We start from the raw sequence: 15,471 nt of genomic DNA, 5'->3' as shown, positions 1-15,471 counted from the left end.
AGTTCTGTCTGCCTGGCATGTTTGTCCCTTCATCCTGGTCAACCTAGCCCACCCTGGAATCTGCCAAGGGTCCCACCATGCTTTATCCTAACACTAGGCTCTTTCTCTCCGTGCTTTGGTTGCTACTTCCTGACTTGAAGACTTTGCTCTGCTATGTGCTTTTGCCATGATGTACCACCCTTGCTAGCAGCAGCTACACCCTAAAGAGAGCCACTTGATCTTGGACTGGAACCTCAATAACTCCCAGGCAAAATAACCTTTTTATCTTTACAAGATGGCACATCAGGTATATTTTGCTGCATATTTTGCTAACACATTTATTGTTGTTACACTCAATGGTCAATGTTGTTACAATCAATATTATGATGGCTCAATGGTCAGGATTCAGATCACGGTCATATTGATATTCTAGAGTTGAATGAAGAAGAAAATAATGTTGCTTCTGTTTTCTTCAAGTTATTTACGATATATCTGCCACTGATCTGGTTCCTTTCCAGGGCTCGGTGGAGAAACCAGGGGCGGTGTGAACAGAAACACTTCCAGGGAACAAAAGCCGAGGAATGCACTACTCATATAAATGAATCTGAGATGCCAGGACACCATAAAGTCGTTAGGACTTGCTGCTCTGATTGAGCACAGAATGCCTGCTGATGAAATCACAAGAAGGAAACTACTCGGAGGGAAGGTGAAAGATAAACAACCAGTCATTTGCATGTAGTTTGAGAGAAACAGAAGACATGTAATTATTAACCTTTCTAGACGAGGTCAACATCTGTGTTCTCTTTCCTAGAAATGTGGGGACTTGGCACCCATGGCCACGGGAGGATGTTTACCGCATTCCCCCTGCTGAAGGCCCTCATAACACCCTTGCTTGCTTCCCTCCAGAGATTCTTTATCATTTTACATTGGTTAGGACTCCACTTGGGCTGGTTAGGAAACTGAGGTGAAAGTCTGGAAGACAAGTACAAAGAGGAGGTAGGAGCTATGCCGACGGGCAGCTGCATCTAGGTGGGGCACACTTCCAGAACAGGCCCAGAAATGAAGAAGGGAGACTCTAAGCCCAGCAATGCAGTTTTGTATGTAGATTAATGTCCCCCACAAGAGTGAAAAGCTAAGATTTAACGCTTGGTAATGATGGTGAACACTTCCCATGTAAGTGTCTCAGCCAAGACAAAAAGCTGTGAGACTTTCCAACTTTGTGATTTCATGGGACACCTTTGTTATAAACCATGAGGAACCACCAGCGGTGCTGACAGTGTGAAGATATGCCTCTCTTGGTGTGCCTGCCTACCTGAAATATTTGTGATTTTGAGTTACTTCAGTTGGGGGGATATTTGCCTATACATAATGAGGTTACCTGGGGAGCAGACCAAGTCTAAATGTAAAATGTATGTCTCATGAGTGGATTAATCCTTAGACTGAAAGTTACTTTATATAATAAAACAGTAACTTTAACATGTCAGGGTCTTAACATGTCAATAATTTAATGAAGTAACCAAGGTGGAATCTTCCACTTGTGGCCTCATGTCGGAGTTTGGAGCATTTCAGATTTCACTTTGGGATGAGAGATGCTCAGCCTGCATCTCTGAAGAGCAGACATTTTCATGCTATGGCCATAATAGGCTGCTTCTCTGCAGTGACAAGCCAAGCCATCATAGAAGGTATGCTTGCTTGTTTTCTGATGCTGTGATAAAACACTGACCAAAAAGCAACTCGGTGGGGAAAGGGCTATCATTGTGGAAGATTAGGGCAAGAGCTCAATATAGGAACAGTGGTGGAAAACAGCTAGCTCACTCAGCTAGCTTTCCTTATACAGCTCAGATTCATTTGCCTAGGGAAAGAGCTGCCCAGCCATGGGCTGGGCCCTTCTACATCAATCATCAGTCAGGACTATCTCTCACAGACATGGCTGCAGGCCAATCTGATGTGGGTGATCACTGAACTGAGCCTCCCTTCAAATGACTCTGGGCTGTGTCAAGTTGACAGCTGAGGCTAACTAGGACAGAAGCTAATCAGGTAAGAAGTTCACTAGCTGGCGACCTTCCCATTTTCTAATGAAATTTAAAGTCGAAACATCAAGTAAGAATTCGCAAATCAATTTTCCCAGGAAAAGGATTTCTGGTTCCTAGCAGACCAAGAGGCTCTTTTTGGATTGACTAGTGCGCTCCCTTTGCCGAACCATGATTCTGCAGTAGGATCTTATCATGTTGGTCCATATGCAGGCGAGGCACAGACTCATTCCTGCGGCTAAAGTATGGGGTTCTTTCCACAAAAAGATAAAATTTAAAGGCTCATGTTTGCAGTACTCTTTCAAGATAAGAGAGATCTGAGGCTGGGGCAATCAGTCAGGCCTCTCAAATTTATAGAATTTATATAAGATATTTATAGTGAGGGAGAGACTAGGCTGGGATTTCACATGAGATTCCTGGGATGATTTCCTGTCTCATTTTTAGCCAAGCACATGGTCTGCTCCAGGTCATGACTCCCTGCTGTGATTGCATCATTTGTTCAGAGGCGAACAGAGACATGAAGGTACCTCACGTCGTCCAAGCAGTAGGGATTATTCTCTGGCTCCAGGGGCTGTAACGCTCAGGGCTCTGAGGACTTAGCAACACCACCAATCAACTGTGACAGTCAGGGCAGTCCTCACCATTTTATCTTGGGCAATTCAGCACCATATCCAGAATAGGCTCAGTGGGAAGTATTTTTAAAATATAGAATTTTAATAAATATTTAAATTATGTAAAGTGCTTTTAAAAAAAAAAATTCAAAAAGCTCTAGACTAACTTGAGTTTTCCCTGATAACTTTTTTGGGTCCTCTAAAACCAAGAAGGAAATGTGAACTCCATGAGTGAGGGAGAAAATATAAAATTCCCTAACTATGGAGGTACCTGTTTTCCAACCTAGAACCCTGCATTTACTAGACAAATGCTGTACCATAAAGCTAAATCCTCAGGCCAAGATGGCGGTTTTTGCCTGGTTGCTTTTGGTAAACGTTCATGGATACTCCTAATAAAACACTTTATGAAGGTTCAGCTTACTCAGAGTTGTTTTTGCTACATGGGATTTGCTGTGGCACCTCACTTGCGCAAAGGCTTACATGTGAGTAGTCTTAGATATGAATTCTATTCTTTTGACACTTCAGTTACTGACCGTGCAAAGTGGCCTTGACCTTTGTTGACCTTAGCTGACATTTGAGTATTTCTCTGGTGGTCTGCTCTATTCCATAAGAGGAGATGAGGATGGAGTAAGCACCCATAGTGGCAGCTGTGGCATTAGGTATGTATTAAATATAGGAAGCAGCTGCACTGTGCCTACATTTTCCTATGTGCTGAATTAACGTCACAACTGGTTTGAGAGGCTAGGCTAGTGTCAAAGACATCGGCCTCCTCAGACAGACAGGGAACTGAGGCCTTCAGAGGTGCCGCTGCTCAGAAGAGGCCATCAGCCCAGTTCTGATGCACAAGCTAGGGCTCACTCTCCACACACTGGGCCTACAGAGAAGACAGGCCACCGGGCAGAGCCTCCCTGGAGAGAGACGAGTGATCACTAGGTCAGAAGAAGGAATGGATGTGTCAAACAGAAGATTTCATCTTTGAACATGGGATGAGCCAATGTGTGTCTTATGCTAGGCTGCCACTGTCTGTCTCACTTGGGATGGACATCCCTGTCTCTGTTCCAAACCTGCTACAATCCACTGACTTCTTTTTAAGCAGCCACGATCTGCCTCAGGCAGGGGCCCAGAACTAAAACTAAACTTCAGTGAGGTCTAAGTCCTGATACTTCTGATCTCAGAAGGTACTAGAAAAGATGACACTAAGAGTGGGAAGACTAGTGAATGTGTGGTCAAGGCCCTCGGGGAGTGACAGCTTACTCTTCACATGGTGGCCAGGGTTAGATTTTCCCACTTATAGGGTTCTCATGTAGCAGTACATTCACTGAATGACAGAGCCTCGGAAGACCCCACTTTGGTCATTAGTAAATGCAGGAGTGGAATCCTATGTAAGGCCATTAATTTAGTTTCAGAAAATTAATTTTTAAACTTAAGTAAAGAGAAAAGAACTGATTGGAGTTGAGACAATATTTATGCCCCATTAATGATGGGGCACAATATGAGACTAATTGTGTTTAAACAGCAAATGGAAAAACATGCTTGAACGAGTCATTATGTGGTCACAGGAAACTCTCTTGGCCAGAAGAAAGAGAAGCCTGCCATTGCTGAGCCTGTTATGAATTCAGAAAAGCTTCTGTCTACAGTATTACCTAGCATGAATCAGACCATGTCTTCTGAGTTCCTGTGATCCCCCTATTCTTCATGTCCTCTATTCATTGGGGGTACCCCATATAGTACCTCAGTTACCCCTTTCACCACTACATGTGTCCAAGCAGCTGGCTCACTGACTGTGGTGGAAAAGGTTGTTGCTGAACGACAGTCCCAACTTTGGTCACACCAGCTCCAGCTGCAGAGACAGTGTGCAAGTTCCACAACACGGAACAAGGCCAAGGGAGCTTCGGCTTTCTGCCCCAGATATTCTATCCCATGAAAGTTGTGTCCTCATGAAGGAAGCCAGCCAGGTTTGGTTTTCTGCAGCTAAATATATCCTGACAGTGGCTCAGACAGCTTGGGAATCCATAAATCCAGCAGCCATGTTACTACCACTGTCATCTGCAACCATGGCAGTCCTCAGTTGATATGGGGTCTCCCATGCCCCTCTAGACAAGGATCTGTGTCACCAGGCTGCTGAGTTCACAGTACCCTAGACAAGCTATACTCAGGACAGTGGTTGTCTGGGGATGGTAACAAGCGGGTTTAGCCCACCCTAAGCTATCATCACAGCCCCTGTGAAGAATGAGGACCAGGCCCTGGGAACACTGAAGTTGTCAAGCCCTAGCTGGTGAAGGAACAAGATACCATTAGCAGGTTTGGGTTTCAACATGGCAATCTCTAATTGGAAGCTTTCACTCCTGGTCATTTTCAGTGTCCACAAGTCAAAGGATTACAGGTACTTATGGGAAGTTGAGTTATATCTCCCAGCCATGAAGATGACCTAGGTGAACTCAAATCTCCTATGTTATATTATGCCATTTTCTTCAGTGGTGTAGCCACTAATAAGTTGCCCATGCTCAGTGAATAACCTTGACCCTTGATAAAACTCAATGGGTCAGAATAAAAACAAGAAGGCTGGTGAGATGGCTCCACTGTAGGTAAAGGCACCTGTGGTCCAGTCTGAGAGATGGAGTTTGATCCATGGAATCTATACTAGGATAGAGAACCGAGTCCTTCAAGTTGCCCTTTGATGTCTACACTCACTGTATTGTAGTACATGTGTGCCCACCATTAACTAAATAGATGTAATTAAAAAATTAACAACAACAATGAAAAGACATGAAAGTAGAATGGGATTTTGGGGGAAGGAGAGACTCAGAAAGAGCAAGTAGGGATCAAAGAAGGTAATGAGGGATAATGATCAAAATACACAATTTACATGCACGAGGTTACCAAAAAATAAATATAAAACAAAAATAAAAACAGCCACGAAGAACAATGGCCTTCCACAAGTGAGAACCACCCTCCCTGCTCTCACTGGTCCCAGTCGGCTTGAGGAATCTGACGACAAACACGCCAGCGCACTGTTCTTATGAGGAGCCAACTCTGATCCCAAGAAAAACACAAGCAGGCAAAATTCCCGGGTTTCCTTATTCTTACAAATTTGGACAATCGGTGGGGAGGAGGCTCATTTTCTTGCCAGCCAAGGCGAGGGCCAGACAGTACTTTTGTGGTCTACTTCAGGACAGGAAACTTGTAAACAACCTCGGGGACAAACCATACACGCTCATCAGGATCCTTACTCAAGGCAGAAGGTCACCAGGGAGGTAGACAGCCCAGATGCACTTCAGCATGTGACCATGTGCAGAAGCCAGGACAGTGCTGGCTCCCAGACAAGGAACACTGACCTCACCTTCTAAGTCTGACAGTGCTGTAATGTGGGCGGCTCGAGAGGCGCTCAGGGTGAGCAGTGTTCCAAAGCCAGCGAGTATTAGAAAAGAGCCTGGTGCTCAAGAGCCTGGTGCTGTATGCCACCAGACTGCAGAGGATGGGGCTGGCTAGCTCCCTGTGTCAGAGAACAGCAGAGCTGGGCAAATGGGAGAACACAGAATCCTCTAAACCACATTTGTTTGAAAAAAGTGGTTTAAGGTGGCAGGAAGCCTGTGAGGACTCTGGCCTGGAAGCCAGGTCAGACAAAGCTCCATGCTGACAGTGGCCTCAGTTTCCTACACTGTAGGAGACAGTTGCACTTGATCTGATTTCACAGGGCCAACTTTAGCAGTAAGTGAACACAGCAGCAGCTCAGAAGAGAGCCGCAGTGTTAAGTTGCTGGCTCTGTTATATTTACCCTCAGCCATATTGTAGTGGGATGGGCTGTCCTGCTGAACCCCAGGCCACCCTGCTCCCAGCCCTCTACTCAGGGAGTCTTAAGTATCTGGATTCCCCTGCTAGTGTCTCTGATAAGCTAAGTGGCTGTCACTGGGCAGTTTTTCACATGGGGGCTAGATCGCTATTCCACAGTACCACTTCAAAAGAGAAACTTAAGTTTTTAAAAGGGCAATAATTATCTCCTGGGTCAAGTGGCCATTCTTTGGCTGAGTAGGCTACATTCAAAGTTAAGACCTTAAGATGGAAACTCTGACTGTATTGAAAAAGTAGATGCACAGGAAGGCCCAACAGTGCCATAGCAGAGGGCTGGCTGGCCAGGATGACCTGGTTGCATGACTTCTTTACAAGAACTAAAATTCATCTACACCGCATCAAATCATTAATTAAAAAGCAAAACAAAGTACATAGTTAGGACTCTTTAAAACACAGTGATGCATTCCTCAGCCTGGTGAGAAGCTAAAGACACTTGGATACCAAGCCTGAGGACCTGAGTTTGATCCTCTGGGACCCACGCAGTGGAAGGAAAGAACTGTGATTCCACACATGCTGCCTACATAAATGAACAAATAAATGAATGAAATTTCACCAAACTATGCCCACACATTCCTAACTTAGCAAGTTGAATTTTGACCAATCAATTATAAGAACTCATGAGATATCAGTTCAATATCAACTTAAAGAACTTCCCACCTTTCTCCACAAAGAAATGCATCACTGTGCTGAAGCTAAGGACCACTCACCTGCTTGGTAGGAGGCTGGCTTGGAGGAGGAGGCAAGGAGCTCGGAGGAACCACGGGAGGACTCCCAGGCCCAAGCTCCGGAAATGGGTTAGGGATAGCAGGAAGAGATGAAGTTCTGAACTGGTCTTCCTCCTGAAGACGCCTGCAAGGAAGGAGGCCAACACCTGTTAACATGTGCCACCCTAACACATCGGAGCACAGCTGCTGCTGCATCTATGCCCCAGAAAGTGGAACGTAGGATTTCTGTAGATGCTCACACACCTGTGTTCATTCACAATGGACAAAATTGGGAAGTAACCCATCTGTCCAGCCATGAATGGATAGGATAGCAAAATGTGGTGTGTTTCTGTGATGGAATATCATGTAGCCTTAAAAAGAGAATTACCCCCCAAATAAAGAAAGGATATTCTGACATAGAAAGGATATTCTGGCATACACTATAAATTGAGTGAGCCTTAAGGGTATTATGCTGAGAGAAATAATGCAGAAAAAGAAGGACACATACCGGGAAGATTCCACTTGTGCAGGGCATACAAGTTAGTAGAATTCAGAAAATAGAATGGTAGTTGCCAGGGACAGAGGCGAGAGGGGGAGCTGCTAGTTAGTGAGTACAGTTTCTATTCTATAAGATGAGAATATTGCAGAGACTGGCCATCAATTCTGAGTGTTCAGACACTTTTAAAGTGGCTACTGCACTACCTATATTTTGCTGCCTGGCACATGATATTCTGTAGGTCATCTGCTCAACATGTATCCCATATGTAAAAAGGTTTTGTGAATGAAGGCAGCTTCATGAGAACAGAACTTCCTCAAGTCTTTGAAATGAACAAATATCTAATCCTAGAGGAGGTTTCACGTCTCTTCATCTGAACCATGGAAAATGATCAGGTTGTACAGAAAGGTGGTTAGTACTGAACTGGAAATCAAAGTTTCATGTAGCTATCTTCTTGGAGTGTCCTTACCGATTCAACATCTCCTCTGTACTCCTTGGCACTTCGGCAGATTCACCTCTCCTTCCTTTCCTCCTTTGAAAAATCCAAAGCTCACTGGTTCACACCATTAGGCAATGGATGATGAATTGGGTATAACCAGGAAAATAGCATAAAAACGAAGTTCAATGTCAAAAGCTAAAACCGATGTAAAATGCCCAGTGCTTTTCTTTGTAGAGTCCTGCTAGTGACTTCCTGACCACATTTACTGGGGTTTCCTGGAGACACACTTCATTCCACCCACCTACCCATCTACCTACCTTCCCCCTTAGCCCCCCCACTCACCCACCCACGCACACCCACCCCCACGCCACTCACCCACCCCCTACCCACTCACCGCACCCGCTACCCCACTCATCCCCCCCACCCACCCCACACCCACTCATCCACCCCTACCCACTCATCCATCCACCCTCACCCCACTCACCCACCCCCTACCCACTCACCCACCCCCCATACTATCAATGGGACATGGCTAGTCTACAGAGCCTTTCTTTCAGGAGGGGCAGAGTCTGTCCCTCCTCTTATTTCAGAAAACTCTGGGGGCTACCTTTTGTATATTATCTTCAAGTAATTTTTTTGAATATTTTTACAATTTGATAAGATTATTTATCCATGAGCCTTCCTGGGAGAACTGCTATTTGAAAATTCACTGTGTGACCACTGGCCTTACCAACCAGTTTCCAACTTCAAAGAAAGATCTGTCTTTCCATTATGTGTGGATAGGGAAATGATGCGCTGACTTTTAAGATACCAGATCTCCCAAGACAGGGAGGACATCTGTGTTGTGACACATGGGAAAGTCGTTCCTATACCAGCTTGATGATGTGGCAGGAAGCTTATTTTTACTGTTAACAAATCCTGCTCTTCCTGTAACAGTCTCAACCTCAGCATCTTTGATCTACAGAACCAGCAAGGACTGTTTCTGATGTCCCAGCAGCTCACAAAAGCCTCCTTCTTTATTAGGGTGTTTTGAAAATTTATAATTTCAATTTCTAACTTCATTAATTTTTTTAATGCTATAACATTTCACAGATACTGCCCAGAAGCATAATTAAGGGGCATTATGCAAAGATGAAAGCAATCACTGTTACAGGGGCCCACATTAAAAGAATACGTCCCTGAGGCTACAAAGCCAAAGTGTCTGTGGAGAGGCACTGAGATTCAGGGATGTTAAGATGGCTACGAAACTGCCAGGCCTGGGAGGTGGAGGTGGCTGTGCTTCCAAAACTTTGCCTTGCTCATCTACCTGAGAAATCTCCCTCACCTGAGCTCTCCTCCTGCTCCATCAATTAGCCTGTGGGAGCCACTGGGAACCCATCCACAGTGTGCACCCAGCACCCATCATGACATTCCAGGGAAACTGTTTACAACCTGTGGGCCATGTATCAGATACCCTGTGTATCAGATATTCACTTTGCAATTCATAAAATTAGCAAAATTACAGTCATGAAGTCTCAACAAAATAATTTTATGGTTGAGGTCACCACACCATGAAGAATTGTATTAAAGTGTTGCAGTATTAGGAAGGTTGAGAACTACTGCTCTAGAGCTTCCTTATGTAGGCTGGAGAGCAAACTCTCCCTTCCCCTGTCATAGCCCAGGACCCTATCTCTGATGTGAGCCTGAGCTTTTCTACCTGGGTTTTCAGAGTGACCCAAAGGGACAACCTCAGAGACTTGGTGAGAATGACTCCAGTTAATTAAATGAGAAACATCATGGAGTCTATTCCTCATTGCTCAACACATGTGTCACTTTATAGAGCATGGTCAATTCTGTTCTTACCATTTAAAACAAGTCTCACTTGATGGTGAGAGACAGGGCCACTTATGAATTAGAGAAGAGCATGTAGCAGTAAGGAAGGAGGTGCCTGTCACCTTGTAACAGTGCTGCTGTCTTACTGATCAGAGACACCAGTGGTATCACAGAAATGACAAGTTTAGAACCTGAAATGTCCCACACAACATATGAACTCTCATTAGAGAGATCTCTGGCATTACCCTTCTCCTAACCCACTCTTGGGCCCCTTCTCTTCTGGTAAGAAACCTCCTTCATTTTGGGGCACCCTCAAGGCAGCTTTGGATGGGTAGCCAGCACCCTTGAACCTGGGAAAACTTGCAAACGATTGAGTTTCCCTTCCAGACTCAAAAGAAAACAGAAATGGGTGAGAGAGTCAATTCATCCCATGAATATAACAAAAAGCAGAAAGCCTAAAAGGCAGCTGACTAGGAGGCCAGCACCCCTCACCACCTCCTAGGAAAGAGGATCTAAGGGAAGATGGCTACTGAGGCTATAGAAAACGTAAGATGGCAGACCATAGAGAACCCTTTTAGAAGTTTCTGGAAGCAAGGAAGAGTAGAACATTCCAGAATAGGCAGTGCTGAGAAAGTATAGCCACTAGAATTCCAGCTGGACAGAGGCTGGGCAGTAACCCAAGCACAGTCCACTGCACACACATCTGTGAATTCCCAAAGAGGCAGGCTTGTATTAAGAGCTCATCATCCTTGCTCGGTCATGCATGCCTGAAACTCATGGGAGTCCTGAGACTGGGCCAGGCAAAGGCAGGGATCCTCAAGAGCTGTCTTCCTCAAATTGGCTGGGTTTCATAAGCCAGAGATGACCATAGGGCTCTCCATCATCTGAACACTCTAATTACCCTCCTTGCTTCTTCTCAACACAAAGCCAGCTACTTTCCATTATTCCCTGTTCTCTAAGTCCACACAAAAGGGGCATATTTACAGAACAGGACTGCTTCTTGCTCAGCAGTACCCTCAACTAACTACACCCTTCTTCATATGGGGACCTCATCACCTGCAGGCCTGTGGGCTTTTCAGGCAGCTTTCATATCAGTACATTCTCTGCAGCCATGTTGACCTTCCTCCTGCCCTACAACCCTCAAAGCCAGAATTGTGCTGCCTAAACTAAAATGTATCCTCTCTTGTATATTCTAAACCTTCCTTTGTTCAGTTGCTGGGAAGGGTACAGAAGCCTTTTAGAGTCTGCTCTTCGCTTCCTCTCTCCAACCTTCCACTTTCTCACTAGCTTGGACTCAGCTCAGAGACCTGTCACCTCCCAGGAAGTTCCCTCAAGGTCCCAGTCCTCTCTTCTTGCCAACACAGACATGCTTTCCTGTTTAGTCCCCTAGGGATAAGGCCAGAACAGAACCACCACTGAGGTTTGGAATTAGACATTTTTTGACTAGGCCCTGGAGGACACTGCAGCTGGTCTACAGATCCCCTACCCTGAAGAACAGGAACTTGGAGCATAGTCATGGTGTCTGCTGTGAAGTAGGAGCTTGGGAAAATGTACAGATGCTAAGCCAGGCAGCAAGTTCACACCAAATACTCCAATGTTGAGTAGTCTACATAGGGCTATTGAGAGCTGCACTTTTAGTTTTTTGAAGTCAGCTGGTATAGGCACGATTTGAAAATTCTGATAACATACCTAACACAGACTGTCAAAAGCAGCCTGGCAATATGATAACACCGGTTCCACTTGCTTTCTTCTGTCTTATCACACTGTGTCATCTCACTATCATAAGGGTAGGACCCACTCATGTGACTTCCATTAGTGTTTCAACTGTCCTGTTTTACTATTAACTGTTGTTGTACATCTTATTCTATCTAATTTATAAGCTAGAATTCACTGTTGGTATGTATGTGTAGGGAAAACTAGAGTAAACAGGAGGCTCAGGACTGTGTTTTGGCTTTAGGGTTGTGGCTCATTTCCCCCAAGATTATAGGGTGACAACTGTACTTGCTATTGACAAACACTCATTTAACTTGATTTTACAGTCATTCCCCATTACCATTTTGAAGTTGGAGAAGTAGAAGATGTGATGACTTTACCTTTTCTGGGCCCACCTGATCGGGAGAATATGGACAGGTTGGGAACGCTGCACTTTTTGCTTTGGGGATGCCTGCGGCTGCTGGCTCCGTGAGCCAGATGCTGCTGGCTGGTTGCTGGCATGCTGGCCATTCTGAAGAAGGGGCACAGTGTCAGTGTCGGACTGCATGTTGCAAGCTGAGTTAAGGCTTTCCAAGGACGAGTTAATATCGTTCATTAGCAGTTGAAGGCCAAAACCATGCTCTGCACATAAAAAAGTAAGAGAAGAAAGAAATGTTAATGAGGGTGTAGAGTTCCACCAAAATGCTTATCCTTGGGTGATCAGGCTCTCAAACCAAACAATATTTTTAAAATACTATGAAATCATATTAATTACACACAATACAGAAATCCATGTCGACATATATGGTTTAAAATGAAGTTATCCCACTTGGACTGACAATGCTGTTTATAAGAGCTAGAGACTAACACAAACCCCAGTACCAGGCAGGAGAAACCCCCTTCTTGAGCTGTTGATCAGGGGAGGTCAAGACACCCTCAAAACAATAAAGGCTATTGCAGTTGGCCTGGTTATGTTCCAGAGGATGAAGGTAAGTCTCTATTACTAAAGACACCATGTAGTTTCGACATAAGACCTGGAGTACCGAAGTTGGATCTGACTTGAAAGTTTCCTCCATGAGGGTTAGCTGTCATTATACCAAAAGGTGCTGTAAAAGCTACCAAGGGAAGAAAGTAACCAACAGTCCTACTCAGCTGTAACACCTATGAATGTAATAACAATGTCCTGCATGGCAAGATATAACAGTGCAATAGTGGTACCCATATCTTGGTGGCAACCAACAACTTCTCTAATTTCACTTATGGCCTGCTCAACAAGATGAAATCATGCCTAGTACCAGAAGCCTACCCAATTTCCCAGGGCTAGTGAGGTCATGGATCTTTGAGAACTTTTCATCATCAGTTTACTAAACCAGCATAATTTCTAATTGCATTGTATTCATCCTTATATTCACAGTAACTGTAGCTCTCATCTCTTTGCAACAAATGGAGACCACTAGAGAAAGCCTATCTAGTCAAAATATAGAGAACAATTGGCCATGGGGGTACCTAGCCCTTATGGATACACTTACAATATAACTCTTGTACTTGAGGGAACATTGAGGAAGAAGGGGTGGAAAGATGGTAAGAACCAGAATACCAGGAAGTCTTCTGTGAAACAGTGTTTCTAAAAGTTGTCAATTTTTAACTACAGGGCAAGCAGTGACCTAGGCTGACTGCTTAACAGCAATTTACAAGTTGTTAAGATATGGCTTGGAGTACATCCCAACCTTACACAGGAGCTACAGGTCACAGACTGTAAGACGTTCACCCTCACAGGTTATGGCTCCTGAGCACTGGAAGGAACAGAAAAGACATTTGTGAACCTGCTTACTATGCCCAGTTTACTCCTACACCTTCTAGGCCCAGGACAACAGACTACAGCCTTCTGAGTAGGTTTAAGTCTAACACAGAGTTAGCAAAGTATCCCTAGGGGACTTAAGGATGAAATCAGGTATAGTATGTTTTTATAATAGAGTCCAGTACAGAATAAGTAGCTCAGTTTCATTTTTTTTGTTTATTTGTTTTTGTTTTTCATAAAAACACAAAGCAGGTCTACCAGCTGAGGAAGCAGATTTGAGAAATGAAGTCACTTTTTTTTTTTCTAAATCACTTAAGTAGCAGAGATCATCTCAAATTTGAAAATAAATGTAGATGTCTGTTTGACCAGGAATATGAACAATAAATGGACTCAAGTATCTTCTTGGAGTACCGGGTCCTCGCTACCCCTACTCCCCACACTCATGTGGTAGGCTGGGCCAGTAGTTCTGTGGTAGAAAACTTGTCTAGAGTATATGTGCACAGGATTTTGTTCCTTAGCACTACAGTGTCGTAGGTGGTCTTTCTTGGGTACCTTTTGTTTCTTAAGACTAAAAGATGTGACCACAAAAGATACCAAAGGCCACCAGAGGATACCTGACATAGTGTAGGGAATGGGAGAAATTGTGCATTGTAGGGATTAGTATCTTTCTGGGGGGTGAGGAAATGGGGCACAATTATGGAACTATATGGACAGAAGCAGAAGAACCTTCAATCCGCTGGCTTGAAGCTGCAAGAGACCCTGATGGGTACTGGATGGGAAATGACGCATGGTGTGTCTAGGTAGTTCATGTTGCAAGGTCATCAGGAGAGACAAGAGAGCAGGTTGCTGAAAATAGTGTTGATGAGCCCCTGCTGACTGACTTGTGTAGTCACTGCTGGAATAAGAACAGAGGCCATGTGCAAGAGATGCTGACAAGGAGGGACAGTGGGCGGTGGACACAAGGATTCAGATTGTCAGTAAAATCTAGGAGCTATATACAGGGAGAAGAGAAGGAGGAAGAGGATGTTGGTATAGCGTATGTTTTGAATGGTCAGATATTAACCCTATTGCTAGATAGTAAACGGACGAGAGTGCTGAGTTGGCAATAATGACTGCAAAACTAAAACATCATAAAGGGGATTGCTGATGGCCAAAGGAGAACACTTGCCCAGCTAGGGGTTGACTGGTTAACAAAAAATCCAAGACTCTAGTGGGGCAGGTGGGAGTTACACCTTTAGGTCCTGTTGTCCTCAGGGACATGACTCTTAAGAAAGCCCTCATCTGAATTCTGTTAGAGCAGCATTTGGTTATCATGCTAAAGGAGGGAACCAGAGGATGGCTAAGGAGAAGACTTCAGCGGGAGCAGAAGTTACACTAGGGTTAACAAGTCTGAGAATTTAGGAGAGTTCTAGAATACAAGCTTCCTGACACATCTATACTCTGGTTTAGTTGACATACTATCAGTGGCTTAATTTAATCTCTCCAAACAATTAAGTATTCATGCTTTCACCCACAACTGAACATTTCTACCTTGATGGATCATTTAAGAATCAACATTGGGTGAAACAAAGTTTACTATACTAATAGTGGTGGTGGGGTCCAGGGCAGCCCAAATTTACTGACAAAAGGAACCCCATGTGAACTAAATTTTGCTACATGCAGAGCTGCTTCCTAAGTGTTTAGACAGAAGAGAGCCTGTAAGACACTGAGCCCATATCTACTGTTCTGGTCCTACTGATACCCAACAGCAACATGGTTCCTGCTCCAACAGCGCTCCCAGCCTCTGAGAAAACGAAATGGCATGGTTCACGCTGGCAGATTTTCATTTGTAGCTATTTTTCCCTGAGCTTGCTGCAGCCTTTGGCTGTGCCGACCCCTGGTGGCAGTCCCTGGTGTCTCCTGTCCTTTTATTTCTTTTGTTTTTTCATCAACAGGTAAATTCCTGGGTTGGTCCTCTGTAGTAAAGCCAAAGTAATTTCTGTAGTAAAGCCAAAGTAATTCTGATATTATACAAATATTAATATAAAGCAGACAGATGCTAGGAGAGACAATACATGTCCA

General features: G+C 44.4%; 1 protein-coding gene across 2 annotated transcripts in view; it reads right to left on the bottom strand.

The window, feature by feature from the left end:
• Grb10 (growth factor receptor bound protein 10) overlaps positions 1-15,471 on the bottom strand; it is a 113,479-nt gene that overhangs the window by 32,439 nt on the left and 65,569 nt on the right. The window contains exons 3-5 of one of the 2 annotated variants that reach the window (XM_027388094.2): positions 12,029-12,254; positions 8,139-8,222; positions 7,177-7,318 (exon numbers count right to left, since the gene is read on the bottom strand). In XM_027388094.2, coding sequence (XP_027243895.1) covers positions 7,177-7,318; positions 8,139-8,222; positions 12,029-12,228 — 426 coding nt within the window. In that variant the 5' untranslated portion in view covers positions 12,229-12,254. Of the gene's footprint in view, positions 1-7,176; positions 7,319-8,138; positions 8,223-12,013; positions 12,255-15,471 lie in introns of both variants that reach the window. The other variant, XM_035452800.1, reaches the window with a different exon arrangement.

Source organism: Cricetulus griseus (genome assembly GCF_003668045.3).
Source record: "Cricetulus griseus strain 17A/GY chromosome 1 unlocalized genomic scaffold, alternate assembly CriGri-PICRH-1.0 chr1_1, whole genome shotgun sequence".
Taxonomy (NCBI): Eukaryota; Metazoa; Chordata; class Mammalia; order Rodentia; family Cricetidae; genus Cricetulus; species Cricetulus griseus.
Note: the sequence above shows the minus strand (reverse complement) of the source record. Positions and strands in the feature narration are given on the sequence as shown.